We start from the raw sequence: 22,918 nt of genomic DNA on the forward strand, positions 1-22,918 counted from the left end.
GTAGTCATACAAAGCTCTCTACTGAAAGAAAGGACACACAAAGCGTGAGCTTGCATGGTCCACATCACCCTGAGGGGGCAGCTCACAATATGCCTTAGCACACATTGACACACATACAGCTTAAGTCCCAAGGGAGTCACTCATCACCTAAGTCATGCAGTCTGCAGTGCCTTTAATTCCCATTTAGACTCTATTAAAGTTGTGAAGTGAGAAGTGGGCTGTACTGTATTTTTAAAATTCTTGAGTCACTGCTCTCTGCAATGAAGATGTGTCAGACTCCTGGGCTCTTGCTTCGTGTACAGAAGCAAGCAGTGATGCTGACTGCTCTTCGAAAAGGAAAAGGAAAAGACTTCTTGGTGTCCAGTGAATTGGCCGGGGATGCAGAGAGGAACGAGTACACTACAGGTGCTGTAGCATAGTTGATAATTTTGAGACTGATCAGCCAAAACATACTTATTCTATTCCCTGTTTTGGTACTAGGTTTTTCAGGGAAACACTGAGTTGTTTTGCATCTTTTCCACCTCCCAGGATCATCAGGGCATTACATTAAGCAAACTTCTCATTAATGCAAAGGTGCAGAATATGGTAATATCTGAGGTTTCTCCTTTTCCTAGCTTATCTTATAGTCATGATTCTTTCATAAAATTTTGTTACAAGACTAACATTTCATAACATGTGTGGGAAGACCTCCTGTGGAATGTTTTCCAAGCCCAGGCATGATGAGATGGACCATACAACATAAAGACATTATGAACCTTTTGTCCAACCTTTTAGAAGAAGCAGTATAAACCAACAGTGAGACTAGACTAAAACAACTCTCTAGAAATGACAAGCATCAAGATGCCAGCGCATACTCATATAAACATGATGAAACACTTACTCCTCTGTCACTGTCAAAGTAAAGAATATTTCATGACACCTACAAAAGAGAATCCTTAAACAGTTCTTAAGACTTTTCCATGACTTGTGTGGGGCAAGTTGAGCAAGAAATTCTGAAACACCGAAACATCTACAAGTTTTATTTTCAGTCAAGTCTGCACAGTTTGGCCCAGTAAGCTATGAAGAAGTAGGAGGAACTGCAAAATAGCTTGCTAATTCTCTCCATTAATGCCAAAGTTGCCCTTTCTTCAACAGCAAAGAGCAAGCATACCTCACACGATTAGGGAGATGAGGACTGGAAGGTGGAACTCCTGGGTTCTATTCCAGTCACCAGCACAACTTGTGATGACTTTAATACCTCATGTGACTTCTTGGTGAACGCTCCCTCAGCAGTGAGATAGACATGTTCTTATTACTTTAAGGTCATGTTTGGCAAGCAGTCAGAAGTCCTCCTCAAACACTCAGCTCAGACTGGTTTTTATAAAAGTTACCAAAACAGTACAGTTCAGCTATTGCACCTGCAGGTGTTTAATAGTTCACGCTAAAGGACCTGAGTCCAGCAGTCCCCCTCCCCTTTCATTTCCCCACTTGAAGGATGCATGCTGCCATAGGAACACCCATCTAGTTTGCAAAGCCATGTCCCTCTCCTCCATTCAGGCAGGGGCTGCAGGTCCTTGAGTCCAGGTTCTGCCTTCCTTTCTGCACAAGGCAGTATACATACTGATATTTCTCTCAGGAGGGCTGTTGCAAGACTGTGTATACAGCATTTTGCAGTTCCATAACACTTGTCACTGGAGCACTTTGAAATTCAAAAAGAAAATATCTATGATCAGCTGCTTGTTTCCTTCATGTGCTGCATGTCTAACCACCCAACACCATTGTTGCTTTTCAGAACACCTCCACTATGAGGGACCAGTCACGCTGGGAATCAAAGAAATCCCACAGGTAAGTTGGTCACAGATGTGCTCCCAAGCTTTCCGGATGAGGTGTGGTCAGAGGACTACCAGCAATCACATCAGCACATTCCAGGCTCCCCTGGCTAGCACACTGGGTCTGATAGTGTTTTACATGACTAATTCTTTCCAATATGAAATTAAGTGGTTTTGCTTATAAAGCATAGGAGAGGCACCGTTATCCAGAGACAGACAGATTTTCTTAGTATAGAAGATCTCCTGTACCAACACTGAAGTCATGCAGACACATAGATATTCAGGAGGCTCTCCCTCTCTTACTCTCAAAATAGCAAGATTGAAGAGAAGAAGGCACAATCTAGATTATTGAGGCATACGATTGAGAATGTGGTGGAGAAAGGATCATAGTTACCACTACGAAAGCATACAGCTCAGGTGGCCAGTGAAATACTCATTAGATTTACTAAGAGAGGCACAGCATGAGCTCTCAGATCTTCAGCAGCAGACACAAAACCTATCTCATAGGCCCAAACATGAGGTCTCAGGCCTGCTCATCACTGGATTGGTCCAGGTGCAGGAAAAGAAGACAGGATCAGAACAGGGATACAGAACAAAGACATGAGTCCCAAAGAACCAGGCTTGCCAAGACCTGCAGAGGTGATAACAAAGATAGCTGGTTTCTGGGAGAATAGAGCCTCCATAATAGCTACCATTCAATATGTCTCAATCTTCCCTTGGTGATAGCAGCAACCACAACCCACATTTTCCCAAGGCTTTCACACAGGTAGCTGGGCCCCTTATGCAGGCTGTTATCCCACCCCTACCAGCCTGCTTCCCTAAAGCCTACACCTAGAGATTCTGTGTTGAGCAATAACTTTTGATCTCTCGTACAGGAGTGCTTGAGCTCACATCAATCAGCATCCTGCTCCAGGAGCAGCTTTACTAACACACTGAGGACACTTACATAGTAAAATCTCTAGACAAACTGAGGAATAAATCTTTAAACCAAGAGAAAGCCCAAGAAACATGCACACAGACAAGTAAAACTCCAGTTCTGGGCAAATTAGCTGAATTTGGAGCCAGAAATTCTAAGACTGTTCACAATCCTCTTTTAATAACAATTTTTCACCACAAGCAAAAATTTATTCTGGAGGAGAAAAAAACCCTAATTACTAATAAATAATGGAAATTAGCTATTATGAACTTCCCTGAATTCAACTATAAGCTTTTAGAGAGTTAATGTGATTGTGAGAAAGGGAATAGGAAGCCTTTTATGTTAATTAATCAATCAGACAAATAATACCTTCCTTCCATGCTGGCAAAAAGGAGTTATCCCATAGAGCAATTATCTCCTGATCATTGCAAAGAACAGCCTCATCTGAGCAGCCTGAGGGACGTTTGCACAGTCCACACAGCAATTACAACAAGACTGTATTCTCATGAGCATGTTGCCATTGGGCCTCTCTCTAAATTTGGATGTTACACTTAACCTGAACCTCTCTGTGGGGACCCAGGCCAGATATTGCCTTAGGAATCCCATTGTAAAAGGCAAATGTCAGGAAACCTGACTCATTCTACCCATGCCTCTTTCTACTCCACAACCAGAAGAGTTCTGAGCAGGGCAAAAGCTTTCTGTGGTACACAGCCAGGAGGTCCCTGCTGCCAAGCTCTCTGACCGCAGGTTTTTCTCCCCTCCACCCTCCAGGAAAAATAAAACCAGAAATAATTACTGCAGTGCCAGCAATATAGAGTGAATGAAATCTAGTTCACCTCTTCCTTCAAATCTGCTAAATAAGCTTGTCACTCCCCATAACCAGTGCTTCTCCTTCTCCAAGTGTCTGGAGAGAGCAGTTATGACCAAAACAAGACAGTCATGGCTTCTTTAAGGTTCGGGGTTTTTTTGCACTGTAATGATACAAATTCTACCAAAAGCCTGAATTCATAATTTTAAATACACAATTTGAAATTAAACTACCCCTTGTTTTATTATATAGGAATTCATCATATATTGAGTCATCTATACACACACATCCCTCCAAGGTGCTCTCTTATAGAAATTCATATTAATAACACTAAACAACAAGATCCAAGGAAGTGAAGTGCCAGACAAATGAGCACCTCTTTGCTTTCTAGTTACTAAACAGCGCAGGCTATATTGTGCTTGCTCATAAGAAACATGAGAAGTTGCACAGATTTGAAGGGATTTTTTATGCAACAAAACATTTTGTTCCCCTTGCACTGTTTCAATTTTGAACTTATGCTTGTCAGCATTGATATCCTTGATGAGAGTATTTTGGCAGAAAATATGGGAAGTTCTTTACCACCTCTGGAACATTTGGACCGGAAAGGTTTTGGAGGAACTTGATGGGAAAAGGGTTATTCTATTTCTGGGAAGAGGACTCGGAAATAGAAACAGAACCAGCTATGTACTACTGATGGGTTAATCTCTTGCTTTGCTTTTGTCTCACACAGGGAGATTACACTGTTTCAGCAAAGCTGACTAATGAAGATCATGTCACTGTCGCTTGTGCCGATTTTACCGTGAAAAATTATTTAGACTATTATTAGCAACAAACCAATTACATGAAAGCTACAGACTATCAAAACTATTCAAGCCAAGTAGGCTGCTTGCATGCTACGATGATTCTGAAGAAAATAATCCCCACGTGGTGATTCTGATGGTGTTCCTCTTTATAATTCACTATTTTCAAGAATTTACTAGATCCTCTAGTGGTACCTTTTATCTCTAAAAGCACACTGTAGCCTACTTTTTTCTTCTAATATATACAGCTGTAAGTAGAAAGTATCCAATACCAACATTTTCATTTTAGGATGAAAATAGCACGAAGCAGAACAGGTGAGAGCCTATACAATTTTTTGCAGTAAGTTATGGAGGTATCAATTTCTAACACAGGCTAAAGACTTGAGATATATATATATATATATCATATATTATGCAGTTACAGCATTCAACATCTTAAGTCTTCTCTGGGGCCAATCTGGAGATTCCACTAGTACAGATTTTGTTATAATCACAGAACAAAACCAGATAGGATGAACACGCCCTTTTTCCAGTGATCCATGTCCTGTTACTGGATTCATATCACTCTAACCTTCTGTAACCTTCTGGAGTCTACCTGGAATTTTTTGTTCTTTAATGTCTTTTAAGGGACATGTGAATCATTCTGTACCTAAGCTATTTGCTCTTCTTGCTTCTCAATAAATTCATAATGAAAGAACATTTTTTCTCATTTTTCATCATGATTCTAGGGTCTCTCAAAAGCTTAAGGGGGGGGGGAGATGGAAGGTGGGGAAGGGGAAGGGGGAGAGAAGATTGAGGGGAACAAGTTAAATGAGCACATTTTAAATATAAAGTATCAGTCATGTTTACACATGTATTATATTCACAAAGGACAAACTGTTCCTTACTTTGAGCATAAAGCCCCAGGAGAAGTAACACATATTACATTCCAGGTGCAGCACATCCCCAAATCATCTCATTCCAAGAACCTTTCACCTGGCATAGCTGATGGGTAGCTAGATAACCTAGGTAGGCATAGGGCAGCACATGGGATTAGGATCTCGAGTAGGAGAGTACCTGTTTGGGATCCTTCCCTCTAGGGGAACGTTTGGGAGTAGCGTTGAGTTCTGATTTGGAAAGGTATGGGCAGGAATCTAAGGCACGGGAGGGTCCTGGAGCTGAGCACAAGTTTACGAAGGATGGTAGCAAGCACGGGGCTGCATGCCTCATCTTGAGAGATGCATGTGCAGCTAGGGCAGCTGTGGCTCACATCTGGCCACACAGGAGCTTTGACACATGGCCTCCATCCTACACATCCACATTCTGTAGCTCGAATGAATTCCTAAGCAGCAAGAGAATCCCTGCTGCACAGATAACCAACACTGCAGAGCAGCCAACAGCTAGCAGCAAGGAATAGTCTCTTGCTTTCTTCCTGTCCAGCAAAATTCTCACCTGCTATCTCTGCAAAGAAGAGCAGCTCTTTGAGCCTTACTCATATAGGGAGGCTTACTGCTGCTGAACATGAACCAGTAAACACCACCAGATGGGATAGAGCACATTTAACACACTGCACTTTCAGCCCATTTCTATTACATCCTGGTTTGGAAAAGAAAGAAGGCCAGGGAGTTCATCACAGCTTCAGCCACCAATCCCCAGATCAGGGTTCAACTCTTAAGTGCTGATGCTGTTTTGGAAACAGTTCATCCAAGTCACCACCATTGCTGCATTTTAGGTCTTCATAATTAGTAAAATAGTAGCACAATACAGACACAAGCTCATTTTTTTCTCCTCGTGTCAGCAGCTCTTCAGATTCACCTCTTTCCCCATGATTCCACTGATATATCAGAAGAGCCATACCTTGTGGAGAAGCTAACAAAACTACATTCAGCAGCAGCACTCACGCAAGAGTACACTTGCTCAGCTCCCTTCCACTGCAATCACACAACAAAAGCATGACTAAAACCCAAATTCCTGCCACCAAGCTTCTTGGTCTGTTATCTGATGAAATACTCAGCAGATTAAAAACAGACACAGGGCTAGTTTAAGCATTTCTACTTGAAACTGACCCCATAATAGCCAAGATCCTCTTAGCCAAATTCACCAGGCTCCTTATACCCTCAGTCACACCTGAAGGGGCCCCCAGGCCCACCACAGGGAACAAGCCAGCCTTTGCCTCCACATGGTGCAGAGGCTCCCCTAGGGCATCTGCAGCAGAAGCTGCTGGAGGAGGTCTCAGCTGCCCCAAAAGTGGGAATTTAATCTCTAAAGCATCAGACTTCTGGCCCTTGAGATCTTCCATCACTGATCCTTTTTGCCTAGCTCACACCCAAGACATTGCAGAGCCTTACTCCCAGAACCAGTGAAGAACATTTGGCTTCCTATCACAAAAATTGCTTGCCCTTTTTCTATTGGAATTAAACTGAAAATCCAAGACTAAATCTCAAACCCACATTCCAACATTTAAACTGGAGCTTTCTCCATAGCAGAAGGAAGGTATGTTTGCCATATCACAGAGCCAGGGAGATTAGCTGTCTAAAAATCATTCAGGGCTTGGCAGCTTAAGGTTTCAGCTGTCCTTTAAATTAAAAAAGGCTTTACTCCTTCTGCCTAAGAAATGCCTTAGTTTCTTCCTTGATTTCCTGTTTCTAATTGGACACCATTGTGCATGGTCAAGCAACAAAAAGAGAGTTCATCTTCATTGATCCCAGCACAGCCAATTAATTCCTTGTTAGACCAGAAGGTCTGTTACACCAGAAAGTGTATTCACACTATCACACCTGAATTCAAGTATATTTGGAAGTTACTGCAGTCATTTTTCTGAAATAGCCTCAAAAAGTTTAGTAAGGGCACGGTAGCAACAACCAGAGTCTGAATATAGCTCATCTGTGCACAGGTGAGAGCAATATCCCACAGGGAATTTCCGCCTGAGCAAGGAGGCAACTGGGTTTGGCCAAAGCAAAGATGTGCACACTTCCACACAGATCTCCTTGAAGTGAGGGATATGAGGCACAAGTTCATCCCATGGTCAGACTCTGGGCCAGATTCTCAGCCCTTGCTGGCAATATTGCCTGAATTGGAAGTGTCTTTATGCTGTTGCTTCTGTTATGTTGAAAGATGTTATCTTTCCATAAAAATCCATTGTTTAAAGTTCTCATGCACCATCTCCTACACTCTCCAGTGTAGGCCTAAAATAATCCCAGAGTGGCTCCTTTTTACTATTTTGATAGTGTCCTGCAGCATGAGAAAAGGGACTAAGTGGAGCAGGAACATCTGAAGGGTGTTATTCCCAATAAAATCTAGTTTTTGTCACAGAGGACACTGGGAAGGTAAAGCATGAACCTATCTTTACCCTCAGCTCTCATGCAATGGACCATGATGAAGAATCCCAGTGTTTTCAGAGGATTATTCTAAAGTAACCTTCCCAGGACTGACAAATGCTTCAGTGAGACAGATGGGATGGGAGTCTGCTCCCAGGAGCTCCCACAGGGCTCAGGCAAACACAGTGATCAGTGTGCTACAAATACGCTCACTGATCAGTTAAAGCTGAGATAAAACAGCTACTACGATGTTTCTATCAAGTAATTCACAGCCTAGTCACAGAGACTTCTGTATCTCAGCGGGCAAAGTCCCAGACTGCCAGAACAGATCTCCTATCACACCAGCACATCCCTAGTTCAGTGTGAAGGTCACCCACAAATCCAGCTCTCACCCACCCAGCCTTGTTATGTGGCTGTATACTGCTGAAAGCCTTGTTTCTATGCAGCAGTAGGATAGGGCACATGCTACAGTGTTCAACCAGCCTAGAACAGGAAAACCTTCCAAGACCTCACATAACGGATGAAGGACCTTCCTCATGCAGTGCAAGAATGTAGACTGTGGCAGATATGAGGGCAGAAAGTCACACAGTGTACCCTGGGACAGCAAGAGGAAAGTCTTGCTTTGATTGCTCTGCCAGCCTTGCAGATTGCTTCAGTTTCCCCTCAATACCCACACCTCCGGGGAAGCGCCCAAAAACAAGTACTCTGGCCCAGCATTGGCTGGATAATGTGGAGCTGTTTAAAAATAAGAATTGTAAAAAAATGTATTATGAAGCAATCCCCTGCAGAATAACAGCCACAGGGTTAACTTCCTGCTGTCTGCTCTCATACCCTGCTGCTCAGCCTGTTCTTCTTTTTGAGGCAGGGATGTTCTGTCATTCTTCAGCACTGCCCAACCCAGCAAGGAGACCCATTCACGTCATGAGGATATATTCAAGCCCAGCTTCCCTCTTGCTTCTCTAATGCAAACATATTAGGAACTGGCCTTAAGCTGAATCTGAACTCAAGCACACTGGTGTCTACAACAATCTACCCAACAGAGCACAAACTAAATAAAAGAAACACAGAAGGGACAAAAATGGAAAGAAAGTCAAAAGTAAGGCTCCCTTTGCTCTGCCCTTAACACATAAAGGGAGATGCAAGATGTTTGCATAGAAAGATCCTTTTCCTGAGGTCATGAGACTACCATGTTACTCAACAGTGTACCTCTTCCCAGAAGCTCTTTATATATTTTCCCAGCCAGTGAGACTGAGGAAGAACACCACATTCAGTGAGCATCCCCCACCAGACCCCAACCACCAGCCTGAAAGGATCAGAGAGGAGAGGTTTATTTTGGCCAAAAGACTCATTTCCAAGAGGGATTCAACCAGCTCTTGGTGGGTGAGAAAGGAGGAGCCTTGAACAAAAGGATCAAAGATGCTCTGGAAGGGCAGAGCCTGAGGCTCAAGGTGATTTCTGCCAGCAGGGCATTTTGTTGATAAGGGTAACAGAGCTATTCAGTCTGCCAGGCATGAGCCTGCAAATGGTAAAGCATTCCCTGTTGGCCCTGTGATAATGCCTGTACTATCTAGTTATACAATAAGCCTTAGGTTGTTTTCCTAAACCAGACAGTGGCTGGAAAAGCTAAAATAAGCTACTGTTGTCTCACACTGCAGTAGAGCAGCCTCACACATAACTTCCTTCTCCCTCCTGATACTTTCCTTCTTCCACTCAGCTGCACAGATGATACTGATGCCATCAATGCAAGATCAGAGCACTCACAGACCAGGGAACAACTTAAAAGAGGTTCAAACTCCATCCACTTTGATCAGGGGAGTGGCTCCACCAGAGCCAAAATAAATGTTTGCCGATAATCCCATGCCCCCTGTTTGCTTGTGTGGCTCCCATTTTATTAGCCTTCCTATGGTAAATTTTACAGCTGGGGTTAGCAGAGTGATAAAATGCACAGATTATATTCTTTACTGTTGTTGATTTGCTTCTCCCCAGTTTAATGCACTTTACCTTGAAAAACCAAGTACTTTGATCCAGGATGCTCTCTTGCATCTTGCAAAGATTCGTCTCTTTCTACTACTCAGCAATCATCAGTTCAGAAAACAACAGCCTGCTCCAGGGCAGGAGGAGAGCAAATCATAATCAGATTTCCCTATTGAATGCATGAGATGTTCTTTACAAGAGCACTCAAATCAGAGATCCTCCTCAATCGCTGCACCACTGTACTGACAGCAGTTTACCCCTCCCTCACTGCAATGCTCTACCTGGGGCTCCAACAGGACCCCTCAAGTGTTGAAATGCATATAAGCAGAGAATCAACACCACTGAAACTTACTGGCATCCTATGATTTGATTTCTTACACCATCATCACTGAAGTAGAAACTTCAGTGTCTACGCAATAGGTTTTGATTCAGCCCCAAATGCAATGCCATAACTTTCATTTGTTCTTTCTCCTTGATTTATTCAAGTTATGCCCCAGCTATTTTTCACTCTGAAAGCCAGGAGAGAAGCCAGCAGAAGAAAGGGGTTTGCTTTGCCTTTATTTTTTCAAGTTCAACCTCCTCAGATTGAAAACTACATTAATCTGCATCACTTAGCTGGAGACACCTTTGTTCTATCTAGATAAAAATCAAAGATGAACCAATTTATTAACTGTGGCACAGCAAAAGCTGAAGAAGCTGTCAGTAACTCTCCAGTCCCAACATGGAATTCCTATTGCTTTGCAGCAGGCTGAAAAGTTACTGTTCAGTCTTTAATGTTGAATTTTATGAATTAAAAAGAGTTTTGCCTGAGAACTTGTATCTATTATTCATAGCTTGGGTTGCTCCCTAAAAATAGGAAAGCAACATCAAATTCAAGGTCTCCCTGGATGTTAGGGAACTGCAGACCTAGATCAGGAACACACAATGCTTTCTGTTTCTAATTCTTTCATCAGCATAAACACACGACAAGAACCATGAGAGTTCAAAAAAACATTAGTACCTTGAGTAGGGTGATAAGTACAAACAAACAGGCCTAGAGCCACTACTGCAATGAGCTTTGGTACAAAAGGTAGTAAGCAAACAACACTGCAGGATTTGTTCACCTTCAGGTCACTGTTGCTTGTTCACACAGTCCACTATAGTACTGTCTACAATAGCAAACTGCTCCCACTGGCCAGCAAAAAAAAGCAGTGTGAACACAAACCCCAAATACAGCCAAGCTAAGAAACTTAGACTTGAGTAGACTCTTAGGTATCTCTGGATTTAGCCACACCAGAGTATTCTGTGACCAAAAAATTATAATTCCTGTTCATCTGTGATACTGATTCAGAGAAATATTTCTATGTTTGCTTGACTGAAATAACAAGCTTTCTGTGCAGAACTTCACACAACTGATATCACTCTCAGTATTGTAAGGTATTTTCTCTACTGGTTTTCTGGGGTTTACGTGTCCATTAGGATGAAGTCTCAAACACAGGTGAGACAGAGCTAACAGACAAATATTAAATTTTGAAGATTTTCTGCTTGAAGTCAGGGAATGCAGCCAGATCAAACAAAGCACTTTTATATGGAAAGAGTGGTGGCTAAAGGATGGTTTAAATGGAGCAGCCTTCCAGACACAGACTAGGGCCACACAGCAGAGAGGACTGATAAGACAAAGACTCATTATGGTCTATTTGAAAGAAACTCCAAATTTATTAAGTTGTACCCACTTGATATGGGGGCTCCAGCAGCAGAACTGGCTTAAGGAATTCCTGTTTGTGTCAAGACACTGCACTTGTGCTGTAGCTTTATTTACTTATTTTAGGCTCAGAAAATTCTTTGGCCTGGTTCATACCACAAATCCTTCAGCTGGGACGATGGGTTGAGGTCCCAGAGTGCAGCATTCCTTATATCAAAAGCACCGCTAAGGTTTCTGCATGGCCCCACCACAGGCTGAAGAGCTGTTCAGTTGGCACTACTACACTACCAGATTTTTCCACCACAGCAATTTCAAGATGTTCCTGCCTCCTCTCCTTCCTCAGTAGTAACTACGCCCACAGGAAACACCGTAGAATGAGATGAAAGAGAGGAGGATGGGGAACACCAGGAAATACAGATATAAATCCAAAGAACTTGCCAAAGTAGTACCTCAGAGGGAAGATTAGAAAGCCAGTCTGTTGTATTGGATAAATGATTATATTTTGTACCCCCTAGGGAAAAAAAACAAAACAAAACAAAACAAAACAAAACAAAACAGCACCCATGCTGTTACTGGAACGTCTGCAAAGATAAAATGTTTCCTTAGAGAGGGAAAATGTTGTCTGTATATATAAGGTCCTGCACATCTCTAAGTACTCTTGAGAGCGTGTTGAAGCAGCTGATATGCCTCAGGAAGTGCACCCTGCTGAGGAAGACCTGCCCCAGTCTCACTGGGAGCTGTCACAAACACAGTATCCGCAGCAGAGCAAAGTACCAAGGCCACTAGAGCTGTGCTCATGTCCATGTCACCTCAACTGTGCACTCTCACTCCCTCCACTGCACCCACACTAGGCCCATTCTCCCCTGCTACCCACATGTTCACAAACCACACCAATAGAAAGCTGCTCACCTCTGCCTTGTGCTTTCTTCTTGAACTGGCTCTGCCAGGGTCATAGGAGTGCCATAGCCAGGAGCGGGGAAACAAGGTGGGAGGGAGGTTAAGAGATGCCTAAATTGCTGTGGGACTGCCACTCACATGCAAGACACTCCTGAACCCTACTCAGCTTTCTAGAAACTCAAGTGCAGCAGCAAAAATAAGTCTGTGAATCAAATTCTTTAGGGAAACCAAGATTCTCTGCACAGCTGAGACCCTATTCTACTGGCATCCCACAGTACCCCAAGCCTCAGTCCCAGGCAAGTCCAGCTGATACCCCCCATGTTGAGGAGTCTAGAATGCCATCCTCACATCATTCTGGCTCAGCAGATAGTTGCAGCAGCACCCAGTGCAGAGCCAGAAGAGCTACCTTCCTACTACCATGCTGCCTTGTGCATTAGGTCCTGTGATAATGGGTGTTAATTGATCAGAGTCCAAGAGGATGGGACAATGGCTACCCCCTCATGCCAGGAAATTCTGGCCCATTTCCTAAGGAGAAAGATTTGCAACAGCGCTACAGGCACTTTCATTTCAAAATACCTTTTTAATTGTTGCCTTTAATCAACTTTCTATGAAATTTAAATATCAGCATTTGGACATTTGATCCAACCTTTCCAAAGAGAATCTGTCCTGCCCTCCTCGCCCCCCACGACTCAAAACATCTTGTGTTCTGAGTCCCCCATCCCTGGAGGAGAAGGTAAGATCAGGATTTCTTTTCATCCAACGCAAAAAAAAAAAAAAAAAAAAAAAAAAAAACAAAAAAAACCCAAAACAACCAAAAAAACCACTCGAAGATTTGCAGTGTTTTTTTGAACCAGAAGAATCCTGCCCAGGCCAGCCTTTGCGCACCAAAGACTGTTCCTGGCTGCTGCGATGAGTAGGTATAGAGCTGCAGCTGATATCCCCCTTTGCAGCTCCGCAGCATCCATCGCTTGGCGAGAAATCTGTTTGTGGGACTCCACGGCTGCTGCTGGTAATTAGTAGATGTGGGACACGTCAGTGTAAAGCTGAGACACCCCTCCCTCCCAGGGCCAGCCAGGAGGTGGCACTGTTAAACTGCTGAGCCTTCCCACCAGACTGGATTTTTGTTGGTTTTTTTTTTTTTTCTGTTCCTACCTCCTCCAGTAATCTTTTTTCCTTCCTTGAGGATGGCGATACACTATTGCAAAAATTCGGCTGAAAAAAAGTAAAAGCTCATTAAACAGACGATGGCTTTATGATTGCACACGTTTCTCACATCAAAACTTTAAAGGGATGGCTAGCTAAGATGGAGAAGGTTTACTCAGTGTAAGATGATGTTATACAACTTTCTCCCTCTAGCAACCGCCGGAACTGTTCTGGTTTAACCCTCTGACACCTTGACCCAGCCCATTCAAAGTCCCCTTTTTTAATTTCTTTTAAACAGCCTACACCCTTAACGCACGGCAATGCATAACACCTACCGAGCTCTGACCCGGCAGGCAAACAACAAAAGCGCTTTATCTCGAGGGAGTCGTTATCGCCTGACTCCCTCTCCCTGAGCAAACATCAGCGGTGGCTGGGGACAGCCAGCGCTCCTCTGCCCAATGCCCGGGCTGCCGGACAGTGAACTGCCCTCAGCAGTTTGCACCACGATTTGCTGAGCTGAGGGGACATAGTCTGTCCTGATAGGACTCAACAAGTCCATAATCCCCAGGGAGGAGGCAGCGATGCTGCAAGGTTTTACAGAATGCATCTGTCGGCACTTTCATGTCCCAGCAAGGCCCCAGGGAGCATGGCTCGCTCACTAAAGGGAGGTGACTAAACAAGCTGCTGTAGTTCACAGCAGGGCTTTGACTCTCTGTGAACCTGGAATAAAATTCAAAGTGGAAGAAACATTGCTAAAATGTCCTGAAATTATCTCCACTCACAATTTGATAATGCAGACACCAATTTTCTTCACTGACAACACTCACTACAGTGCAAAGCCCCATCTTCAAGGAATTCCTGAAACTATTTAATGGCTTGTGTTTAGGAGAAAGATGACAATGAGAATGTATTTTCTGGATTTTTTACCTCTCAAACTTGTTTAGCAGCAGTGGAAGCAACAGGTGGGAAGTAACTAGTCAGCTGTGAACAGCTAGCTCTCCCTGAGCTGCATCTGGCCGTGGTTGGAGGGAAATCAGTGGTCAGAGACTCAGCATGGGAACTGCTCACCTATACTAGTTCTACTTTCAGGGCTTCAGCAAGTTCACGAATGAGTGCTGCTCCCTTGAGCAAGGAGGTCCATGACTGTTCAGCCTGCCTTTTTCAAATAGCAGCCTGGATGAGTCATAGCAAAGATTGCAGTGTCTGTGTCTTTTTTTAGTGATTTAAAAGTTCTCATGGCCACTTTTTTTCCTCCCTGAAACTTAGCCCTTCTCTACCACAATTGCAGAAACCGCCAGCAAATAAGGCTTTGCCAGCTCTGTGCTCTAGAACAGTAGTGCCCCAGTTTCTAGCTAGAGAGGCCACAAGTTCTTCTCACCACGAGTGCTACACACCTGATCTTTCCTATCACGCATAGGTGGAAGAGCTGACATGTGTACATGCAGTGAGCTCAACGCCTCTCAGAAACACTGCCTTTGCTGCAGGCACTCAGACAAGCCTGTGCTCACCATGCTTCCCACTGCCAAAGCCATCAGAAGGATGGTCCTGAGCTGGTGGTACCAGAGCAAACCACTTTCCAAGACCTCCTGGGATTCATCAGAGAAGCTACACACAAGCACTAATTTTTCTGGAAACCAAGCCAATTGCCAGCTTTCCTGAAGGTCTGGCAGCCTCTCCTCTCCCACAGAGAGAGCTCACACCTGGTCTTCTGATACAGGAAAGACCATCATGAAACACAGATGGGGCTGCAGTGCCTCAGCTGCTGCCTTTGCTAACATCAGCAGTGTAAGAGTAGCCTACTGCCTGCTTTGAAGGGCCTTCCAAACAGGCAACAAGGACCAGGCCATAAGCTTTACAAATTGCCCCACTGAAACCTTACTTGTCAGAGCAAGTCTAAGTGCCTTGAAAATAGAAAGTTTCCAGTTAGACAGTCATCCAGATTTGTAGCAAAGCCACATTCCTAGGACTTTACCATGTGAGCAGATATTTATCACTGAAGTCTTAATGGCTTAAGTATCATCTGTCCATAGTAAGAGATGATTTCAGTCTGCATTGACAAGAGAGAGCTTCCTCCTCATAACTAAAGCAACACTAACCCCAGCACAGTACTACTGTTACCCCTTCTGACCTCAGAAACCAGCCAAAAGCATAGGGAGTGGTAAGTTTCCATTACAAGCAGATTTGGTAGCTGAATAAAGTGTTCCCTCCATCCCTTGCAAAGAATGCACAAATTCCTTTTTTCTGCCCCCCCCAAACACAGCAGGGATCAAACAAGCAATGTGTTTGTCCACATTCTCATGTCACCTTTTGAAATTCATTTAAACTTGGTTTAAAAGCCTCTTCAAACTTTGACAGTGGCCCTGACAGGGCCCTATTCCTGCTGCAGAACTCAAGGACTCTGCCAGATGTGGGCCTCCGATCCTTTCTGTGCCAGAAATTACTGCCCCGCAGAAGGGACAGCTGAGTACAGCATATACTGCTCCCAAGCCACCTCCAGTAACAGGCTGGTGCACTAGCAAACCTGACAATACCAGGTATTAATAGATCTGCTCATCCCCTGCAGGAGATATATAGACTGTTCATTAAGAGCTTCAGCTGCCAACACAAGACTCAGCAGATTTTTTTTTTACTGAGAATCACCCTCAGATCACTGTCTGCAGCTGTGCTTCTCCCTCAGGCCAGCATGACCATCCCTGCCATCCCAGAGCAAGCAAGCAAAAAAAAAATAATCACTGCTGGGGGGATGATCACTTCATAGTCAGGAAGGAGGCACAGAGGAAAGCGGAGAGCTGGGTGGTGTGTTCAGCAGCAGTTAGACATTAGGACAGCCTTTCTCTATCATTAAAAGGGCACCATCATTTCCCCCCTCCTCAATCCCTTCATAATTGAGAAGACAGCAGCCAGCTGAAGCCCCTGCTGCCCATCATGAGTGTGTGTTTGAGGCAGGGGCTCCAGTATTTCTACCTTCAGTTACCATTAGCTGTTTCCTAGTTCTACTATAAACAGGGAGAGGGTGGGCGAGTGTGAGGATGTGTGCAGATTCTCCATCACCAGTTTCAGTGAGGTTTAGTCTATTTACAGTTTCACCTCAGTTTATTTGTGTCTGCAGCAGCCCTTGCTGAAATCGATAGGGAAGAGCACCGACTAAGGTGGGAATTAAAGTCCTTCTCTTTCCAAGCAGCCTTGAAGTATTACTTTCTGCTCTTTAACACTCCTGCATCCTGCAAGGAGGAGCTGAAATGGCCCCTTCTACTCACTTTCACCGAAGTGAAAATGGGGGAGGATGAACATCCTCTGAAAACTGTACTCCAACTTGCGTTTCCCCAAATAAGACCAAGTGATATTTTCAAGAGGTTTAATTCTGTCTTCTTTTGTTGGGATTTTAAGGCTGCTTGCAAAAGCATCATTATTAAATTGAGTTTCTGCTCTTTTTCGGGGGAGTTGCTTGTGACTTGAGAAATACTTGATCTTTTCCCATGAAGGAGAGAAATTAGCTGTATTTCCTTTCAGGTATGGGGTGGGATTCCCCTCCCCACCCAATTCCACCTCCCCTCCCACCACAGCTTTAGGAATAAAAAATAAACATAGTCTTTGTTGGTTTTGCAGAGATCAAGATATTTTCAAGGCTGAGTACCTTGTGCTCTCGAGACTTGAAAACGAAGAGTACTGACTGCTTAGGAAAACAACTCTCCTAAATACTTGGACACTAAAAGTACTTACTGCATTGGTTTCCTCATTACCAGGATGCCTTTCAGGCTGGTCAAAACCTCTGTGTTAAGATTTTATAATAAAGACTTATTTAGTGCATTCTAACAAAAAGGGGAACTCCCTCTTCTTTTTTCCTACACTACAAAAAATTTTAAAAAAATTTTAATCATGCTTACTCTCATACTGCACTAGCAGCTGACACAGAAGACCCTGAACTATTTTGCCAGTTGATTGAGGTCAGTAAAGGAATAAAAATGCAAGCTACATGTGGAAGAGTCTGTTAAATACCCAGATGATTTCCATCTTAAGTGCCAGTGTTGCTAATAAAAACACAAAAGTGATAGTCCCATGAATACTCCCTTAAGTAATGTTCAATATTCCAGAGCTTGAACTCCATGACAGAGTAATTATTAGCTCTGTTTTGTTTCCAGGGGAAGCTGAGGCCAGTAGCACAGCTGGGAATCTCCTACACTTCCAGATTGCCAGCCCAGCATCCCCACTAGAAACTAACTGTCCCTTTCCTGTTTCTAGCATACCACTGGATCCTCAAGCAAGAGGCTGCCCCAAGAGAAACCAAGGAGCCAGCCCATGACTCACCTGCTCCCAGCCTAGTTTCATCCCTCTCCCTCCTCCAGCAAGGAAGGAGACAGGCTGTGCCAGCTCCCCACCCGCACAGGCTGGGGCAATGCGAGACCTCAAAGCTGTGTGAGGGCACAGGCCTGCTCCGGCTGAAGCCCAGGAGAGCCGCAGGCACATTGTCAGGGGGCTCTGCCAGCAAACACCAGTGTCTTTCCCAATTGCTGTCGAAGCGGACAGCACCAGGTGTGCTGCCTAACCAGACCGGGTGCGGCTCTTATCCATTGCAGCCAGTCTCTGAGATCCTTCACCTTGAGTCAGCCACTGGCAGGGCTCCCAGAGAGACAGTCTGCTTTGCATCTTCCATCGCAGGGCAGCCTTGGCAGTAGGGAGAGGATGGGCACACAGTGGTACATATCTGTTCTAGAACAGCATTAAACGTCTTTTCTGCTAATATGCACTTCTATAGGGGGAAATAAACAGTGTCTAGAAGCAAATGAATCAAAACAGGATTTGAACTGTTTGGATAAACACACATAAACCCATATGAATGCACTTATCCGAGCTGACAACCGGTTTTTATCTGGTTAGCGCTCATCAATTAATTACAGACTAGCATGTCCAAAACCATGGTTTCCCTGTGATTTAGTCAAGTCAATTTTCCAAAACAATTTTAACTAATCCAGTCACAACTGAATATGTAGAAACATATTTCATGATCTGGGACACCAGAGTACAGTCAGGACACTCAGGCACACAGTGCACATAAATGAAGCCCTTCCAAATCCATTATAGAAACTTGCTGGGAGTTCTTACACTATCCATGCCCACCCAGCCCTCCTGCAGGGACTGCTGTACTCCCCAGTGATGCTGGAGGAAAGGGGTACATGCCTGGGTCTTATTTGCTTTGGGTTAGAAAGGGGTACTTTAAGTGTAAGGTGCTGAGGAAGGTTTGTGTTCAGACCCCAGCCTGCAAAAGGAAGGTAACAGACAGCTGAGGAGCAGTAGCATCTTAAACAACTGCAGCTGTTTCCCCAGTGAACGTGATTCAGAGCCACAGTTTTCAAGAGCTGAAGCTCAGAACATAGCAACAATTCTTGCAAAATATTTTGCTGCTTTTTTTTTTTCTTCTCCCCCACACTGCTTTTTAACCTCTTGGTGCCTATGCTGAGTTCCTCCCAAAAATAGGTTTCAGGGTGGAACATACTTGCCACTTGATCCATGACTTGCTAAATTTAGCCAAACACAGACTGCCTGTATAAGATGGTTCTCTTGAAATGTCAGTAGCCACACGTAAAGTTGCCAATGTCATCCAGGAAGTGGGACACCACGGCAGTTATATTTTTTACTTAAAATAATAATAAAAAGAAACTTTTATACTCTGTGGAGATGCAACCATAAATTTGATTCCAAAAAGTAGAGAGAGTAAAGAAAGGACAGACTTCAGCAAAGCAGCACTTGATCCAGAGGGTGGTTGAACACTGGAACAGGCTCCCCCAGGGAAGTGGTCACAGCACCAAGCCTGACAGAGTTCAAGAACTGTTCGAACAATACTCTCAGGCACATGATATGATCCTTGGGGCTGTCCTGTGGAAGGAGCTGGACTTGATGGTTTTTGTATGTCACTTCCAACTCAGGATATTCTACCATTCAGCTGAGTAACCTGGGGCAACCCTTAAGGCAAGGGAGAGCCGAATGAACACCATTACCTCCAGTTTGCAAATCCCCCCCGCCTCCACAGACAAATCTGCCTAGGCTCTGTTAGGACTTATAGCTTAGAAGTGACCCCAGTTGTAAATAAGATCCTCTCTATCAGCATGTAAGACTGGTCACCTGCTATATGTTCAGGCACTTGAACCACTTGCTGGGAGCTCAGCTAAACTAAACTGAGCTAAGCTAAGCTAAGCTAAGGGAGGGAGGCATCTAAACGTGGGTTCAATTAAGAGGTTGTTAGCATGCAAAATCATCGTGATTCCTACCCAAAGTCTACAGCAAAGCTAAGCAGAAGCAGAGCTTGGCTGCCCCAGGTCTATTGAGGTTCTCATCCCAGGATGTGAAAAAAAAGGAGGGGCCCAAAACCTGGAAGAGGTTAGGAAGCATCTCTGGATGTAGGATGCTGAGAGGAAGCTGGGATAAAAGTACACCTGGGCTCAAGAACTGTCTTGTTGTGTTGGCAGAGGTGATGTCTCATGGCTGACTGATATGTCGGTCAGTATAATGTGATATTGCACCCTCCTGGTAAACACAGTCCCCAGCTTTAAAGATGCCTTTGTGGAATAACCTGTTGCATCTCAAATTTAGCTAACTGTCTGGGCAACGTAGAGCTATTTTCAAGGCAAAGATGCCTGAGCTTATCCTTTCAGAGACGGAGGCAAAGGAATTATTAACTGTGAATAAAATGTATGCATATGGAGAAACAGAGTTGTTATTCAATATCATGCAACATTTTTCCATTTGAAAAGCTGCCTGCCTTTTCAGATAGCTAAGCCTCTGGCTGTGATGGGATGGTTGTGGGAAGGGAAAATGCAGGATTTTGGACAGCTGTGGGACAAGAAGGAGTTCGCTACGTGACCAGCGGTAAGATGTTACAGTGTTTTGTCATCAGTATTTTGTAGAATTCTCCATAAACTAAACTGTTCACCTACTTGCCCAAAGTCATGGGTGATTATCTTCATATCCAATGTAAATTTGCAAGATGTGGGTGTCATTGATACTGGGACAGTGTAACTGGCACCCTTTCTGGCATTCAGTGATGTGTAAAATATTCCTAACTATGTGCAGATGATATGATTATAGCAGGAAAAAGGGGAAGATGCATCATTAAAACTGGTGGGTGGAGCCACTAGCATCAAAATTGTGCTGATTCACCTTCCCCATATTTTACATTGTGAACTCAAGCTCTTTTCCTCCCCCCACTAGATATCTCCAAGGTCAACTGAAGGTCCAGCAGGTATATAGTTTCATAGTCCCCAAGTCAGCAACATAAAACCATCCATCTTTTTTTTCAGTTTGTTTCGAACTTTTGAGTCCTGATGACTGCGGTACAAATCAGAAAACTCCACAGAGTTCCTTGGAGATGTTCACCAGCATAAAAGCTGCAAGCTAAAAGGGAAGCAGGACCTTTATTCTTAATTAATTCTTATTTAATTCAACTATCTAGCAATCAGTTGGATAAAAATCTCTCTTTGTTTAACATTCAACAGCTGCTGCTCCATCCATTAATGCCTGCATAAGCTACTAATCTGGGTTCCCCAAGGAAGACCTCCAGCAAGAAAAATCTGAAAGAAATATCAGATCTTAAAAACTGTGAGTCTTTTTTCTGTAAGATGTGGGAGGGAAGGAGGGAGGGAGGGACAGAGCAGACAGTTCAGAAACACTTTCCAAAACTTTCAGAGGTTTTGCACAGTTGCACACTCTCTTCAGATTCAGAGTTCCTTGCTGGGAGCTTCCACTTTTCACAGCAAACTGCAGCAGCAAGTTGCATGAATACATAAACCCCATAACCAACATGAAGAGGATAAGCCCAGCAGGGAAATGTAGGGCATAGTCTGAGCAGATACTGCTCAGATTTGTACACCTGCAAACTTCCAGTCACAAGAAACAGACCTGAAGCATCATCCTACACCAAAGTTCCCCTGGATGCTAATGGTTTCAGAACTTGAGGCAAAGCCTTTGACTGCAAAGGCTCCTTCATTTGTGGTGTTAATGTCCCTGTCTGTTAAGAAGACAGAGAACTGCTCAAGTCATAGTGGCATCAGTCAGGTTACATTACTATCTTGGTCAACAGTGGGGTAAAACTATCATCATATAGTCCAGTGCAAATGTTATCCCCATTAGGCTTGTGCCAAGTGATTTGCTAGTTCAGCTAATCTGAATTGGCTGTGGGTACCCGAATGCCAAATAAGCACTTTCTCCTCTTTAATTATAGTCTTTATGTTCCATGATTTAGGTTGCTTCTGTCATTGTTAGTAAGAGAGGATGGGGTTGCATAACAGTGTGTAACACGATACAGCTGCAGATGGGGCTGCTCAACCATTGCAAGCCCAAATAGAGAACAGCTTCTTCTGTTAACCAACAGCTGAACAACAGCAGGAAAATCTCATCCACCCCTTTTCCACTGGTAGGGGAAAGGGAAGGCCTATGGGCTGTCCCTTCGCTCTGTTTATATCAAGCTCATTGCAGCCACCAGCATATCGGTGAGGTTCAACAAAATTCTCTCTGGTGAGTTCTGCCTAGAAGAGGAAGTCAAACTGGTTCTATATGGAGTGTTGCTTTCGGTGAGAGTGATGGCATGTTTCTTTGAAGAAAACAGGAAAGTCACTCCAACGATTTCACTTTTCATCCGTGAAGTGTCAAACCTAGTAGATCTTCTTCAGCCAAAAATCCAACCGGTGTCAGCAGGACTGTTTATCCGTTTTGTTTTGGTTTTTGTTTTGTTTTGTTTTAAACAAGGCCTATAGGATCCAGTCCAACAACTCTTCAGCCATCATACTTGGGTCCAGGATTAGTCTGTACTTGACTGGATCCTCATTCTTCAGAGGAAACTTTGTAGAAAGAACAGACAATGTTGCTTTACGTGCTTCTGTGGCCTACAGGAGAATCTGAGATCAGAGCCTGGGACCAAATTTTTTTCTTGCATTCTTCAATGTAGTTCCTCTGAAGTCACTGTGACCAGATAAGCTATGGAGCATAGCACAACCTTATGTGGACACTTGGACTAAGCAATTTATTTTTAGCTCAGAGTTCTACCTTAAGGGTTGACTGTTTTAACAATCCATATTAGGCCTTGGTAGTACCTGTGAAAATTTCCCTACATAAGGTGCTATGCTTGGGTGGTACAATATTAAACTAAATGAGTTCAAAATCATACGACCACTTTAGAGTGTTGCAGACATGTGTGGATGTTCAGGCTAGTTTGTACAGCACCTTGCATCCCAGTGTTTTAGCAGAAGAAGCTGCACAGATGTCGCCATTTTTAAAATCAGTGCAAATTCTGAGGTAAAAACTACACTGCAACTTATTGGTTTCACTGTTCTACCCAAAATAGAAATTTTAAGTATGTTCACTGTGATTCTGGAGTATGAGGTGTAGGATTTATCAAATGAAATGAACAGCTGCACATGTTCTTTGCTGCACAGACTGAGGAATTTAGAAGCTGCTGAGTGCTACTAGATATAAAAAGACCACCTGAAAACCCCAGGGGTGCAAATGCTCAGCAACAGAGATGTGACCTAGAAATCCTTTTAACACATGGCTCCTAGTTGGGTGTGTTGCACTGACCTATAATGGCAGCTTAGAAAAAGCAACCCGT

General features: G+C 43.8%; 2 protein-coding genes across 2 annotated transcripts in view; one reads left to right on the plus strand and one right to left on the minus strand.

The window, feature by feature from the left end:
- Positions 1-5,028, plus strand: part of LY86 (lymphocyte antigen 86) — a 25,872-nt gene extending 20,844 nt beyond the window's left edge. Inside the window, exons 4-5 of the mRNA XM_017808454.1 lie at positions 1,772-1,824; positions 4,263-5,028. Of these exons, the coding sequence (XP_017663943.1) occupies positions 1,772-1,824; positions 4,263-4,358 (149 nt within the window). The 3' untranslated portion in view covers positions 4,359-5,028. The remainder of the gene's footprint in view (positions 1-1,771; positions 1,825-4,262) is intronic.
- The window catches only part of F13A1 (coagulation factor XIII A chain), a 209,320-nt gene that overhangs the window by 173,578 nt on the left and 12,824 nt on the right, over positions 1-22,918 (minus strand). The window lies entirely within an intron of this gene.

Source organism: Lepidothrix coronata, unplaced genomic scaffold (genome assembly GCF_001604755.1).
Source record: "Lepidothrix coronata isolate B3197 unplaced genomic scaffold, Lepidothrix_coronata-1.0 Scaffold23, whole genome shotgun sequence".
NCBI classification, from domain to species: domain Eukaryota; kingdom Metazoa; phylum Chordata; class Aves; order Passeriformes; family Pipridae; genus Lepidothrix; species Lepidothrix coronata.